At 42.7% G+C, this 16,265-nt stretch overlaps 1 protein-coding gene across 1 annotated transcript; it reads left to right on the top strand.

The window, feature by feature from the left end:
• The first annotated feature begins 13,799 nt into the window (after nt 1-13,799).
• aplnrb (apelin receptor b) lies at nt 13,800-15,751 on the top strand. Its single transcript, XM_074617916.1, has one exon. It carries the CDS (start codon nt 13,867-13,869, stop codon nt 14,947-14,949), a length of 1,083 nt encoding a protein of 360 aa, XP_074474017.1. The 5' UTR covers nt 13,800-13,866; the 3' UTR covers nt 14,950-15,751.
• Nucleotides 15,752-16,265: the final 514 nt, after the last annotated feature.

Raw genomic sequence — 16,265 nt, 5'->3', positions numbered from 1 at the left:
AATTTGTTTAAGTGTGAGATGAGTGCCTTTGGATACAATTCCATTACTACAGTTGAATTCTTGTGGTCTTCCCATCATGTCTCCATACTTCCGCTCATTTTAAGTAGAGACATTTTCTTGTCATTTGAGAATACACTTGGTCGCAAAGATTCATCCTCTTCATGTCACATTCCTGAGCCTCCCACCATCACAGTGGCTTTTTCTATTTCTGTGAAGGATGTTGTGTGTCCCTTGTCTGAGGACGCCTGTCATTAACACATGTTTATATTTCTGGGTCCTCTCATCATCGCTTTTGTGCCTTTCACTATCTGTAAACAATGCCAGCTTTTTACCCCAACTCCACCCTTCTTCACCTCAATCCAAACCCACCCCAACCCCACCGGACCCCATCCTAACCCCCACCTGTCTGTCTCTCCCTGTGCTGGTGCTCATTGACAGCGGAGACCAGAGTGGGTGTAATGGGAGACTGGCTTTATGGCGAGTCTGCAGAGGAGGAGAAGACGTGACCCAGACGTGCCCCTATAACCGCACTCTCAGAAAAGAGTGGAGCCGTATTTGTAGCTTTTTGTAGCACAACAGCTTGTTGCTGGGGCAATGTTGCATACAAGAACATCATGGTACACTCTCATAAGATTGAGGAAATCTCGTGTTTTGGTGCATTTCTTCCAATCTGGAGCAGCCATTTCTCCCAGTATAAACCAACGACACCAACAGCCACAGTCCTTACAACCTTAACTAATGTGTTGTCACCAGTCAGATTGTCAAAATGAGAAAAATAACAGCGTCAGTACCTGAGGAGCCACGTTCGCATCTTAGCATTAGTGACGGTTGCGTCCAGTTACGTAACGTTATAGTTCCCTCAAACAATGTATAATGTAGATGCACATCAGAGGGGATCTAGAAGTGGGTGGCCGACTGAAAAATAAGTGAAATAAGGGTTTATTTTGACCAAACCAAAGACTTACAAAGACGGTTTTGGTGAGTTTCATTTTGTTTCTGTCGAGTTTGACTGAAGTGTTTTTTACGATGCTCCGCCGCTAGAACAGCTGATTTCCCAGCTGAAACTACGGCAGCAAAACTACACACACACACACACACACACACACCTAATGTAGGCGTATAGCTAAATATTTAATTATTCTTTTCCCAGAAAGATTCATCACTTGGCATAATGTCTATCTGAGTCATTACACCCGACCATAAAATATACAGGTTGTGCAACAAACAGGCCTGTTCAATGTTCACTGTTCACATTTGTTGTGCAGTGAATGCAATGGAACAGGGAAGGAAGAAGGTTACATCTAGTGTCTAAGTGAATATTATCAATAGCACCTTTTAACTAGTGCTGTTGGAGGACAAGATCCCTCACCTGCTTCCCACCAGTGAACACGATCATCTGAATTTCATGACGCCAAACCACCACCAGCAGACTAGGCACAAATTTGTACCTTAAACTACTAGAAAATTTCTTAACCTCTCTGGTTGATCAAAATGTATACCTCTAGGTCAGATATTTGCCTGTTATGGTACATCTATGAAAAGTTTACTTGTACTTCTGCTCTGTGGTAAAATATTCTGGTGTCAAGAATGAATCTCCACTCAAGTTTTACTTTTTAGTACAAAAAAAGTTCTGACTGCGTAACTCTATATTTTTTGATTGTACAACTATATCCAAAGCTCATACACTGTATGTGTGTGTAAACAGATACCCCACCCATGTGATGTCTGTTTATACACTGTAGCTGTTTATTGGGGGGTTGGCAAGTATAGCGAGGTGGATGATCTCATGAGAACATATGTGTGAAGCGTCTGGCAGATTAAAGTCTGGCTTCATGAGCTGTAAAGCTCCTCTAAAGCTTTTTGGTAACAAGGGCCGAGGGTCTGCACCTTTATCCTCGGGCCTGCCACCCCCCATCATGCCCTCTGCCCGAAGAAGGGATAAGAAGGGGTACAGGTCAGGGGCACAAAACAAAAAACACAACTGTGACCCGTTGATAATAGTCTGAATTGTTAAATTGGATTGCGGCTGCCATGCCATTTCTGCAGTTTGTGTTTGTATGCATGATGAGATTTTTTTGTCTAGACCTCTTTGGCCTTCCTATTTGGGACTTTTCCATGTTTTGGGGGGAAGGCTTTGATGAAAAGTTTCAAGTAGCAGAGCTGCACGTGTGGGACAGGAAGCAGAGTCGGAGTGGAAGGTGTCAGGGGTCAGACAGATGCTCGTTCAGTGGACAGTGGACAGGATGTGTGTTTGTCCTTTTATGGTTCTCCTCAGGATAACGGTAGCTGGACAAGTAGCCCCTAATGATCTCAGATCCATCAGGGTTTTTGACACTGGGTTATGATTCGTAATAGGAAATGATAACGCACACCTGTTTGGTTCCAGACTGGGATCCCCCTGATCTCTTATAGTCCAAGCAGAATCATGAATCATCATAAGAGCTACTGCTGAGCCACTTCAGATCCACGTCCAAGTCATTGTTCCTGTCTGCTCAAACAGTGTTTCATAGTCAAATTCAACAGAGTCTGCGATTTTGGAGAAAGATTGTTGATATTTGATCTCAACACCCAAACAGATACCCCCCCCCCTGTCAGTGTTCCTTCAGAACATTAGCATTTACCGTCCCTCTCGGTCCCACTGCCTTTCTCTTTATACATCCACAGCCTTTCTTCTGTCCTGGCAGGAATAGTGTTGTGTGGTTCAGCCCGAGCCACTTTGTTTGTTTCCAATTTACAGAGCCAGGGCTGTGGTTGAACATACAGAACGGGCAGCTAGCGAACTTGAGGAGATATTCTCAAAATTTACATAAAATACAAAAGTGTATAAGATTAGAATCGCAGACTCCACCTTTAAGGGCCTCATGCAAAACCACTCGTATGAACTGATTTGTTTTTAAGTGCTTTGTACGAGGGATTTAGGAGAACTTGCCACATTCACCAATTTTCTCGTATTTTTAATTTCCTCTTAGGCGCCAACACAATTTACGAGTGGTCCAGACCTGTCGTAGGAGTCCTGTGCAGTTAGTCTGCTGTTATACAACGTTTTTCACTAATGTATTGCATAATTCATTACTTTGAAGCAATTTTGAGTTTGAAAATCCTACATAAATTACACTTCATAATTATGTTGACATCCTGTTTGACTCTGCAATTCGAGTTATAATATAATTACAAATGTATTCATATAGCCTAACGATATCATCATTGACTTAAATTGGCCACTGATGCTATTGTATAACACTACATTATCAATAAGAACATCTCAAACTGGAACCGTTTGCTGAATCTGACGTGGGACACTTGTACGAGCCCACGGTACGAAAAAAAAGTAAAAGAAAGTTAAGACAAGAATACGAAAATGTTATTGCATGAGGCCCAATGATTCTCCCAGTACTGAAATTTAAGTAATTTCTTATAATATATATAAATGGTCCATAGCTGGAGCTATAAAACACAAAAGATAAAACAGAGATGCAGTGAAATGATGTTAAACAACTTTTGTCTCCTGTAGTTTTAAGTCAGTGCACAAGTAAAATCCGTTTTTTTTTATAAATGATATATCAAAGTCTATCCTCTCATTTAAAGACCTGCAGGACAAAGTCATACTTTTTGTTATATTCTCAATCTTACTCCGAGTCTCTGTACTTTGGTGTTTGGTCAGTTTGCAGCTGATCCACAATACAGATCTTCTGACTTCTTTCCGCTTGATTTCAGTATGTTTGAAGTCGAGCAGGCTCCTGGTGACACATTATACACCCTCCAGACCTATCAGGTTTTCTGTTTTAGGGACCTTGTTGTGACCTCTGAACTGCTGAACAGCCTTTCCCCCTCTCCAGCTGCACCCACTGTTGACTCTTTCAACTCCCTGCACACTACTTGCTTTTATTTTGGAGGTTTCTTGACTTGTTTTCATGCTTCAATGCGCATGTGTTGTTACATGTTTATTTGCAGCGTCGTAATTCACTTTGGCTTGTGTTTAAATAAGTATTTTTTCTAATTATTTAGTGTTGACAGAAATAAATAAGCAGGCCTGTTTTTGTTGCCGTTAAAGCTGTCAGCTCGTGGCGGATTATCAATCAGCACATTGGAATTATGAAGCAACAAAAATAACCACAGCAGCGATTCTTTGTAGTTGAATCATTTTGGATTTAACGTATGATTACAGTAATTGAGGGTATTTACCCAGTAATTGTGATTAAATTGCGATAATCCTCACAGAATGAAGAAAATGTTGTCGTAACCTCATTTGTTGGTAATGAGAGAAGAAGAAAAGTCCTGTAAACAATTATGAGTGAAGCTGCTGGTGGCCTTGCAACATATATTTGGCACTGTTTGTGTTGCATGTTTATCTCTTCAGCGGGGATGTTTGTGAGCTCGGTGCTGCTGCGTTGGTGTGCGTTTGCACTAATCTGTATTGATCTGAAGTCACTTCCTGCCATTGTTGTGTCACGTACCCGCTGTCTCCTCTCTTCCCGTCCATCTAGTCCCCTTTTTCTCCATCAAGGAAGCCGGCGGCTCAGAGAGGATACACAGGAGGAGGAGGGGGGATAGGGCTGTGAGTGTGTTGCTGTGTGTGCATATATGTATGTGTGAGAGAGCCCTGCCCTGATAAACCTGGGCTAGACTTAACTAGGACAGGCTGATATTGATGGTCAGCAGGAGAGACACGAGCAGCCTGTGATAACAGTGAGAGAAGCAGACAGATAAAAAGACCAACAAAGAAAAGAACGGGAGGTTTTTCTTGAAAGAGAGAAAATAAGTGTACCATTGTGAAAATTATCAAAGCGCGAGTCCATTATTATTATATTATTATTATTATGATGTTATATAGGTTTCTATATCATTCTGTAACTTTCCAGTGGTGCTCCTTATGTATTCAAATCCGAACATTGAAATTCTGGTCAAAGTATGTTTGTTTTAGCGTCAAAATGTTATTTTCCCAAGTCGTTCTAAAAAACCTTTTTCACATGTGACCTGATGTAGGTTTCTGCACCCTTACAAAAAGAAGTATACTTCAAGTTTATTTTATGAAGTAAACTTAAGTATAGTTCAAGTATTATCCCAAGTACACTTTATGTATACATTGTAAGTATAATAATATCAATGTACTACTAGTATACTTGTAAGTGAACTTAGGAATAAATTGGCCCACTTTTTAGTTTATAAAAGTATACTTTAAATGTAAGAGTAGTAAACTTTGAGTACACAACTAGTTTACACCAGACTACATTCACAAAAGCAGTAATTTTTCTTCGCAACACGCGCAAGTCTACAAACAACCCCACTTCAAAAAATCCGAACTAACCCTTTCAGTTATTTCCAAACTTAGTACAGCTGACTTTGACTCAGCTGGTGCTAGCGTTCACATTATTCATAACCTTATTGATTAGCTTCGATTAGCTTACTTTGTTAACATACGTCGCTGCTTTTTGCTGCGGCTGAGTGGGCGTTTCCATTTGAAAACAATGGACAAGAGCGCAGATAACCCCGCCTTTTAAAGGATCATTTGGATTATTACAACTTTGGCTGCAACAAAATAGCCAGAATTCATACTTGCATTATGTGTGTGTGTGTGTGTGTGTGTGTGTGTGTGTGTGAGAGAGAGAGAGTAAAGGATGTATGTGTTAGCACACATCAGTGAGTGACCTCATAGCCTGTTATAATTGAGACTAATGACAAAAGCATATGGGCGTCAAGACCTTTGGTTTGAGGTTACAATAGCTTATTGTATTGCGTCCAGCGTAGTCATGGGTGTTACATAGTGTGTGTGAACTTGTGGGATTGTGGAGTGCATTTCTTGCACGTGTGTGTATGTGTGTGTGTGTGTACATCTCTCAGCCTTGAGACTAAACTGGAGGCTTGCCTTTCAAAACTCTGTGAAGTTGGGACAGCCATAAAAATCCATAAAACAGTTCATGTTACATGTGAAGGATAAAAGACTTTGTAAATCCTGCAGCGCATTTAGAATAATTCACACTGTTTCTAGACTTTACCTCCTGTTCTCTGACCCGTGGCTGTTTCACACGACTTTGTGAATAATATCAGTCTTATATCCAGGAGGAGGAGGAAGAGGAGGAGGAGGAGGAGGAGGAGGAGGAGGAGGAGGAGTGCAGCAGAGGGAAGTTTTTTTGCCTGCTGGACGTTCCTCACAGGAAGAGGGAAATGTGGGTGCAGGTTTTACTGCAGCATCCTGGTGTTTAGACAGCAGGGAGGCTTTATCTCTGTTCTTCACAAGTGGTTTGGGTTGTCGTATTTAAATTTGAAGCATGAGATATTGCTCTAAATTCAGTTGCTGGTATGCAATAAAGCATGCTATGCCTTCAGTGTGGCATGCATAACATAGACAAAAGTCAAACGGTGCACTTGAAAATGTGGGTAAATTATAAACTAAGTTCTGAGCATTGGATTTGTAATTCATGCTGTTATGTCCCATCCATATATGGGCGAGAAGTATGAGCAGGACAAAATATTATGTACACCTTATGATGATATGAACAATCACTAACGATGGCCTCAAATTGACCATAAAGTTGCATCAAAATCTAACAGCTTCACAGATGTAGTATAAAAGCATTTTGAAAGTAAAGTTTGTAAATGTTAAAGGGGACATATCATGCTGTAGACGGTATATTCCAAATATGAATGGCTTGTTGAATCACATGTTTTCTGATCTAAGCAGCCAACAAAAGACTGACTTTGTCTTATTTTAGTTTGTGGGTTGGTAAGCACTCCAGATACCCAAATGTATGTGAACAGGCACTGAAAACGTGATATGTCCCCTTTAAATACATAAGCAATAAACGCACCATTGCTCAATTTAGTACACTGAGGGGTTTTGTACAACCTTGGTTAAGGTTACAGCCTTACTTTGTCTGGTTTGACCAGTAGCTTATGGTGGCTAATGTTAGCAAACTTTAGCTATGTGCATATATTAATTTTCAAACTCTAAGACTCTACATACAGCCATGCTAGCAGCTCTGTGAGGCTGTACCAGGGTCGGCGCCAGAGTATTAGGGGCGGACGGGCACTCAGCTTTGACAGGGGGGGGCATTTTTTTCACCTCATATAGCCTTTATTAAGTGTATCTTCAACATTATCATGTTTCATGAAAGAAATAAACTGACTATGTTAAATCTGTACTTCTGTTACATCATGTAAACAAACCAGGAACATATCAGCTGTGAGCTCCAGATCAGACTAGAGCTGAAGACGTAACCACTTCAAAGATGGGTTAGTAGTACTTGTTATCTTCCTGCATTCGTACGTGTGTTTTTTTATCAGAAAACACACGTTTTATTTTATTTACTGGAAATAACATACGATATAGCCAAGAGCAAGTAGGTTGTTATCTAGTGATCTTCTCCAGCCAGCTGACACCTTATTTTGGTTTCTGTAGTGAAATGAGGAGGTACTGGAGGCTACAGATAACTCCTAAGGCACGCCCTGCGTCTTGCTAGTGCCAGGGTCAAAATGTGCACACACGCAGGTGCCGAGATAAACAGGCAGTTAAACAACACATTAATCTAACAGTCGGACTGATCTCTTCATAACTATAATTTAAGTTAATAAAGACTAAATGTGGATGTATCACTCAACAGTTGTTGTCCCTGCTCAGCATCCTGAGTGTAACATTAGTCCATTGTTTTATTCCACAATACTGAACAGAATAATCCAAATAGGTAGAAAAAGTAAGATGTGAGAGGAGCGCAGGATGCTTTCTACTCTCTTGGTCCTAATTGTGCTTTAATGCACCAGATTTGTAGGTCTACTTTCTCTCATTTTTTTCTATTGAGCTAGATTAGCTACTAACTGAGGGGAAATGCACACCTAGTCTGGTTGGCTTGCAGGCAGACATAAACTCCAAAGTCGCAAAGTCTGGTGCTTTAAAACAACACCAAATAATAACTAGAAAATGCATTTCCTGCTGAAAATGCGTGGGAATGCTGACAGCTGAAATTTATTGCAAAGCATTGCTGAAAATAGTTGATTGAAGAAGTTGAATAAACCTTAGAAGAACAATACTGGGTGAATACTAATGTTGAATCAGCATTCCCACAATGAACATACTAAACGTGAACAGTTTTATGATTACAGTGAGTGAGAAAGGTGCTAATCACTCGTCATCTTCTCTTCATCCCTAAGCTTATGTCAAGCATGTTGTATGTAATCCTAATTTTATCCTGTGCCAGACAGGAAGTGGAAACAAACACTGATACAACTCTTTGTCCGCTTTGTAAACAAACCCCAGTTGTCATGATGACTTGCAGCAGCAGTGTTACCTCACCGCTACTATAATGATAAATGATCTCGCTCTGATTTAAACTCTCCTCAGCTGTCCTGCGTGAGAGAGACGAGGAGGCGCCCGCCTTTCTCTAATAGTTATAATGGTGACCCTGAAGTCTGAGCTATTTATACCTTTTCGTAAAAACTGTTTGGGATTTCCCTCTCCTATCCTCACCTTTTATATTTGATAAACATTTCTGTCCAGCTGCTTTACTGGCACGAGAAGACAACAACATCTTGAAAGCAGGAAGGTTTATATCAACAGAGTCCTCCGGTTGCATAACCCACAAATAGAGATTGGACATCCATGTGTGCGGTGGCTGCTGATTCAGAATAGCTGCTGTTGCCCTGGATGTGTGAGGGACTGCAGCGCAGTGGGGTCAGCAAGGTCATGAAAACATCTTGTGTGCTGAGTGAGGTCAAGAGAGCGCATGTTATCATATAAGAAGCAGTCCAGGGTCTGAAAAGTGAGGCCAATGCTGAAGTGCCTTAAGCTTGCATTCTTTCTAATAGCCAGCAGGGGGCGACTCCTCTGGTTGCAAAAAGAAGTCTGATTGTATAGAAGTCTACAAGAAAATGACCCTACTTCTCACTTGATTTATTACCTCAGTAAACATTGTAAACATGAGTTTATGGTCTTCGTTAGTTTCAAGTCTTCTTCAATACAGCTTGATGTTCATTTAGTAAATTATGGTGCCATTTAGAGTCAAATAGACCATAAAGCAGGGCGTGGCTACCTCTGATTGACAGGTCGCCACCACGGCGTTGTCCGGTCTGGAAGTGGTCCATATTTTCGTCTTACAACTTTAACCTTTTCACAGTTTTCAGTTAATGAAACCTATTTATAACCTTTTTGGTCACCTAAAAATGTCTTATTCAGCGTTCGGTTGTACTTGGCGCCACCCTGTAGTGTCTCTTCTGGTTGCAAAAAAACAAGATGGCGCTGGCCAAATTGCCGAACTTGAGGCTTCAAAACAGCAGTCCACAAACCAATGGGTGACGTCATGGTGGCTACGTCCAGTTCTTATATACAGTCTATGATAAGAAGACTGCACCATAGCTGCTTCCTGACCTTTCAAAAGGAGTAACACGTAGGATCTGAAAACGACAAGCCAAGTGGATAATTGTTGGCAAATCTATGATTTAAGAAAAGAAGAAGCAGTAGATAACATAATCTATGTGCAGTACTCATTACTAGTTATAACATTATCATGGTAAGATTCAGATTTGAGCCAATTTCGACAGCTTACTTCTGTGCTTTGGCACCAGTGGACCAAATGTGAGCCAGATCTGGCCCATTCAGTTTATGGCTGCTAGAATTGGTGGTGGTTTCTGGGTTAAGGACCTGGGCCAGTTTGGACTAAGAATCTGTTCTTGGCCAGTTCCAGTACTTGGAAATCAAATTAGTTTACATGGGACAATTATGCTGCAGCATTCATCAAATCTGGCATGAATCCGTCAGCCCAGACAACCCCTTCATTTGAATCTGTCCTGGCATGCCCAGTCCCATTCTACGCTGCCCTGCCGTCCTTCCCCGTCCAGTCGAATCATACCCGATCCTATTCTTTGCGCCAGCTTCAAGAGACACTGCAAGAGAAAAACATTTTCTCACATGCCACTAGTACGTTGCTGGTGTGTCAGTTACAGATAGTTCAGAACTGTTTCATCCATGCAAAGGGCTGTAAACCTCTAGCTGAAGCCACATTAGTCTTCACTGAAACTGTAAGAAAAGGTGTGAACCTCTCCCATCCTGGTGGCCTTTGTGTCTTAACAAGCTGGTGTCAATCACCTCGTCGTCTTTGCTGAAAATACTAAAGGGAGAGTAGGGGAGTCGGGCAGGCGGTAACGACGCCCCAAATGTTCAAGCTCTCCAGCCGAGTTTCTGGAGGTGTTGGCTTTGACGGCGTTGATATAATTAAAAGAGCAGATCAGACTGTTGATGCGATTGGTAATGTAAACTGTGCAGATGGCTCAGGTGTTACCCCGAGGGTCCGTCTATCATCGGGGCTGCCGAGCTGCTATCAGGTCGGACGTGTGATATCATGAATTTTTCCGAAGAGCTCGTAGCCTGACTCAGAGTTGGTCAGATTGCAAACAAAGCCTCAAGGAACCAGCTGTCTCAGTGCAGGGGGGGGGGGGTGCCATGTATGTGGTCTGTGACAGCTTAACACACACATCAAACAACTGTCAAACCCCCACCACCAACCTTCACACACACAAACACACCTAAACAACACAAACACACACCTCACGCTCTTTTGGGGGCGCTGCGAGTATCACCAAAAACTCATAAACTCGCAACCACTCACGACACAAAGGATCAAAGAGAAGCTCTGCAGCGTGCAGACAGTCACTGTAGTGTGTGTGTTTGTGTGTCTTTGTGTATATTTTGAGAAGTAAGAACTCATCTTTTCCCATGTCCCCCGGATATGCTGTCTGTTACTGACTCATCGCTGATGGATGGCAGTCGAATGAATGATGAAGGATGGGTGAAACGCCTTGGTGTGGTTAAATAAGAGTGCATAAACACGAGGAATGCCCTCGGTGCCTTCATGGTGTGTGGTTTACAGCAAGGGGCCACACATGGGAGGACAGCAACAACAATCAATTTGAGACACAGGTGGGCTATTAGGAGGAAAAACACAAGCTGAGATGTGGTGGAAACGGGGTCTCTGATATGCTGAATGAAAAGATGGAGGTTCAAGCTCAGTCCAATTGGAACTTGTCGCTCCTAAATGCCAAAAAGAGGAAGAATTGGGATTGTTAAGCTGCTCCATAAAGGCTGATGAGGGGATTTTGGGGAAAAGTGAGTGGGTGGATTGATGTATTCAACAAGGCCTGATGTTTTATTTAGCTTTATATTCACATCCCCGTCAGCGAACACTGCTAAAAACAGACTTCAGTCCTGCCAGAGCACAGATAGGAAGCTCCCTTTATGCTTTTTTTCCTGTTCTGCCGGACGGACTAAGAGCTGAACGGACAATCAAGCGCAGCGAGAGAGGACAGAGTTCAGGAGGAGGAGGCACGTAAACACAATCACAATCACAGTTTGATCAACAAATGCCCCAAGATCGCATCACAATAATTGGCAACAACAAGCAGTTCACTGAGAGTAAATGACGTTGGTGAAAGCAGCGGAGGGGAAGACGGGAATCAATCCTCATCTTCATAATCAGAGGAAGGCGGAGATGAGTGGGGAGAGGAGGAGGAGGAGGATGGAGGGGTGGAGGAAGGGATCAGTGGAGGAAAAGATTTGTTGAGTGATACAGTAGTTGTGTCTAAAGGTCGGTGCCCCGGCGCCACCGCTGCCTCTCTGCTGAGAGACGGAGCAGACTGAAGACTGAGCCGACCCACCTGGGACGACAAATACACCCAAGGGACAGCAAAGAAGGGAAAGAGAGGAAGAGTGTTACTTGTATAGCCTCTTAACATGGCGTCCTCCACTTTTTGTTTCCCTTCTTTAAAGTTGAAAAACATGACTTTATTCCAGTATCACACATATATTCTGTACCAGCTTGTTACAACTCTTCATTGAAGCTATGCTAAAGGATGTTTACAGCTAAATATTCAGGCATGTTTTTTTATGGTGGCACCATTCAATCATATAGAAATATCTTGTGCATCATTTTGTACGCATTCCCCCAAAATGCAGACATATTTGGTATCTTTGGGAACTTTCCCCACTAGAATTTATTTATAAAGTTGTGCAACTTAAAACAATGTTCGGCTGCAAGTTCAAAACGTGCACAAAATAATGCCAGTAGTGAGGAAAGAAATCACATTACAGTTATATTACATTACAGTTTTGCTTGTCTTTATAAAATGCACTTGAGTTTTAGAATACGTTTTTAATAATAAAGCCAAAGCCAGGACTTTAATATAAATACTAGGGCTGTCAAACACGATAATAACAAGTTAACGCAAATGTGTTTTAACACCACTAATTTCTTTAACGCATTAACACAACTTGCGATTTTTAGGTTGTAGCAGCTCACTTTTAAAGCTAGAGTGAAGATACTGGTATCATATGAAACTAGAAAGCCTAATGAATCCATTGGTACCAACCATGTTATACTAGCTTATGTTAAATAGCGCTTCAAACTTATGCTAAATTTTGGCGAGGAAAAACTGGCATGGTCATTTTCAAAGGGGTCCCTTGACCTCTGACCTCAAGATATGTGAATGAAAATGAGTTCTATGGGTACCCACGAGTCTCCCCTTTACAGACATGCCCACTTTATGATAATCACATGCAGTTTGGGGCAAGTCATAGTCAAGTCAGCACACTGACACAATGACAGCTGTTGTTGCCTGTTGGGCTTGAGTTTGCCATGTTGAGCATATTTTTTTATGCTAAATGCAGTACCTGTGAGGGTTTCTGGACAATATTTGACATTGTTTTGTGTTGTTAATTAATTACCAATAATAAATATATACATACATTTTCATAAAACAAGCATATTTGCCCACTCCCATGTTAAGAGTATTAAATACTTGACAAATCTCCCTTTAAGGTACATTTTGAGCAGATAAAAAAATGTGTGATTAATTGGCGATTAATCTTGATAAAATATTTTAATCGATTAACAGCCCTAATGATAAAAACATATCAGATCTTATTTTGTAGTATTTATTGATGTATGTCTTTGTTTATATTATATGCTACCCCTGCCCTTAATTAATCATTTTGTTATGTATCATACTGGCTGTTATTTATCAATTTAGTTGTTCATTAGGCACTTAAAACCTAAACTTTACTATTATTAAATCTTGCTAATTTGTTCAAATTGTCTTTAAAAAAGTTAAAATGGAATGGAAATATAATTTTGTACTTCAACTGAAGACTATAAAACATGTTTCTAAGCATGTTTTCTTTGTGTTAAGTCTTGGCATTATTGTATATTTTTAATTAAAGTTCTGAGGTTAAAGTCTTGTTTAACCTGCAGTTCATTAAAGCTAATCTTTATTTTGTCTTTAGTTTGAGGTTCTACTTGTCTGAGCATGTACAGACATGAAAAAGCAGACATAGAAATGCAAATAGTGCAGCCCATTAGGAGTTCAGCAGAGTGCTCCGATACCAGAGGGACTCTCGATTGATATTGAAATTGACTCCTTCATGAAACTTGTCATGCCCAGACTTGACTCATGGGCTACTCTCGTTCCTTAAAGTTAAACAAAAGTGTTGCACTCATATCTGGGAGAAATTAGAACAACAAAAAGATTCAAGATTTATACTTTGGACAGAGTTTTCACATTTTTAGATCAATTCCTGTTGCCCATATTTTGTGCACGAACTGTGAGGAAAAAGAGTGCATATCCTAAAAACATACTAGCATTACAACCCATATTATGTTGTATACAAATCAAATGAATGGAGAGAGAGAGGTGGGCGTGTACACAGTGAAAGAGCGTCAGAGCAGAGAGGAGGAGGAGGGCAGTGGGAGGGGAGGAGGAGGGGGGCGTCCTGGGAGGGTTCAAGTCTGGGGGCGTAGTATATAAGGGTGGGCAGAGTTCACATTAGCAACAGACTTCAGAGTGCTGATAACTGCTGTGGATCTATCTGCACCAAATAAGAAGAGAAAAATGGAGCCAACTGACGGTCCTTACGAGTACTACGACTACGATGAGTCGGAGAACTCCACCATGTGTGACTATTCCGAGTGGACGCCGTCGTACTCCGTCATCCCGGTGCTGTACATGCTTATCTTCATCCTCGGCCTCTCTGGGAACGGAGTGGTGATCTACACCGTGTGGCGAGCCCAGGGCAAGAGGCGAGCTGCTGACGTCTACATCGGCAACCTGGCCCTGGCTGACCTCACCTTCGTGGTCACTCTGCCTCTGTGGGCCGTGTACACCGCCTTGGGCTACCACTGGCCCTTCGGAGTGGCCCTGTGCAAGATCAGCAGCTACGTGGTGCTGCTCAACATGTACGCCAGCGTCTTCTGCCTCACCTGCATGAGCTTCGACCGCTACCTGGCCATCGTCCACTCCCTGTCCAGCACCCAGCTGCGCACCCGTGGCCACATGCAAGCCTGCCTGGCCGCCATCTGGGTGCTGTCTGGTGTCCTGGCTGCACCGACTCTGCTCTTCCGCACCACCAAGCACGACCCGACCAGCGACCCGTCCTTCAACCGCACGACCTGCGGCATGGACTTCAGCCTGGTGGTGACCAAGAAAAGGCAAGAGAACCTGTGGGTCGCCGGTCTCAGCATCTCCTCCTCCGCTCTGGGCTTCCTCCTCCCCTTCTTGGCGATGATGGTGTGCTACGGCTTCATCGGCTGCACCGTCACCCGCCACTTCAACACCCTGCGCAAGGAGGACCAACGCAAGAGGAGGCTGCTGAAGATCATCACCACGCTGGTGGTGGTGTTCGCCGCCTGCTGGATGCCCTTCCACATCGTGAAGAGCGCCGACGCCCTCTCCTACCTGGAGTTCTTCCCCGCCACCTGCGACTTCCTGCGCTTCCTGCTGCTTGCTCACCCCTACGCCACCTGCCTGGCCTACGTCAACAGCTGCCTCAACCCCTTCCTGTACGCTTTCTTCGACCTGCGCTTCAGATCCCAGTGCCTTTGCCTGCTGCACCTGAAGAAGGCCCTGCACGCCAGTCCCGCCGGCTCCCTGTCCTCGCAGAAGACGGAGGCTCAGTCTCTGGCCACGAAGGTGTGACGACAGCTGAGGGCCCAGATGCATGCTGGGGAAGAGGCGAACAATGCAGAACAATGCAGGTGAATCAAAACTGTACGGCGATGGGTGCTTGCTCACAGATCGTCTTCAGGTCCTCTCTGACTCTGTGGACTATTGTAAGGACTGAAGACAACAGTCAGACTTGTGGTTTTGGGGGTCTGACCACACTCAAACTTTCAGGTGCAAGGAAGCAAAACTGTTTAATACAAGGGACCAAGCATAAAGCAAACTTTTTTTATTTAAAAAGTGGAATGTATTTGCACGTATCCTCATGTGGTTCTCCTGTGGACTTTTATGCAAAATACTGAGCTTTTGAAATCTTGTCCTCAAGTCCCGGTGAAGTGTGTTACTCATGAATTTGTCCCCGCTGTTCGTGTTTTCATTTGTAAGCACTTGAGGTGTGATACCCACCAGACTGTAGTATCTGTATCACAGCCAGCAGTGTTACGTATGTGTGTGTCTGTGTGTGTGTAGAAAGGGTGTGCCAGTCTGTAAGAGGTGTTGGAGTCTTAAAGGGGAGTCGGGGGGGGGGTGAGTCCCAGACAGACAGACAGACAGACAGACAGATGGCAGCTGACAAATGTTTTCAGGCTGGTGGAAAGCCCAATTAAAAGGTGACTGCTTTGACAGTCTGCCAGTGTGTGTGTGAAGGAATGAGTGTTTACTGAGCGTCAGAATGATCAATGAATTTATTCCTGACGAATAAGCATTATGTGAATACACATCATTTTTTGGATTGTTTATGATTTGTAATAAAAAAAAAAGTGCTTTGAAAAAACACAAACATCCTCTCCGTTGTCTCACTCTGTCATTTTGTGATAACTCGTTGAGTCTCGCTGGAATGTATTTTCTCCCATCCAGTGAATGTGCTTCTTCCTGTTGGTGCATTGTGGAGGGGAGGCAGTCGCCCTCCCATTGTGTTTCGGTGGGGCCGAAATCAAAGCATGCGTCTGCAGGAAATGCAAGTTGGACTTCTGTTTCCCTCTTTCAGCATGTTTGTTTCTTCTCCTCCTTAACAAGTCGCTCACACAAACAATCAGTGAGCACAAAAGCTTCTAAATTGGATCAACCAGGAGGATGTTAAAATCTGAGGGGTTAATTACCACAACTTCAGGGTTCCTTTTTGTGTCCCAAAAAACATCTAAATGAGCCCCTGTGTTGTTGGTGTGTCATGATTAATCATAGTTGAATGTATTGTTTTTAGCAAACAAACACCACAACAGGTTGCTGAGCTTCAAATTAGAAATTTTGACTGTAAAGAGCTTTTTTTTTACAGAATGTAATCAGCAACAGCAGGG

The sequence above is a fragment of the Sebastes fasciatus genome, chromosome 19 (genome assembly GCF_043250625.1).
Source record: "Sebastes fasciatus isolate fSebFas1 chromosome 19, fSebFas1.pri, whole genome shotgun sequence".
NCBI lineage: Eukaryota > Metazoa > Chordata > Actinopteri > Perciformes > Sebastidae > Sebastes > Sebastes fasciatus.
Note: the sequence above shows the minus strand (reverse complement) of the source record. Positions and strands in the feature narration are given on the sequence as shown.

Coding starts and splice junctions, on each gene's coding strand:
- aplnrb (XM_074617916.1), top strand. CDS start 13,867: ATGGAGCCAACTGACGGTCCTTACGAGTACTACGACTACGATGAGTCG.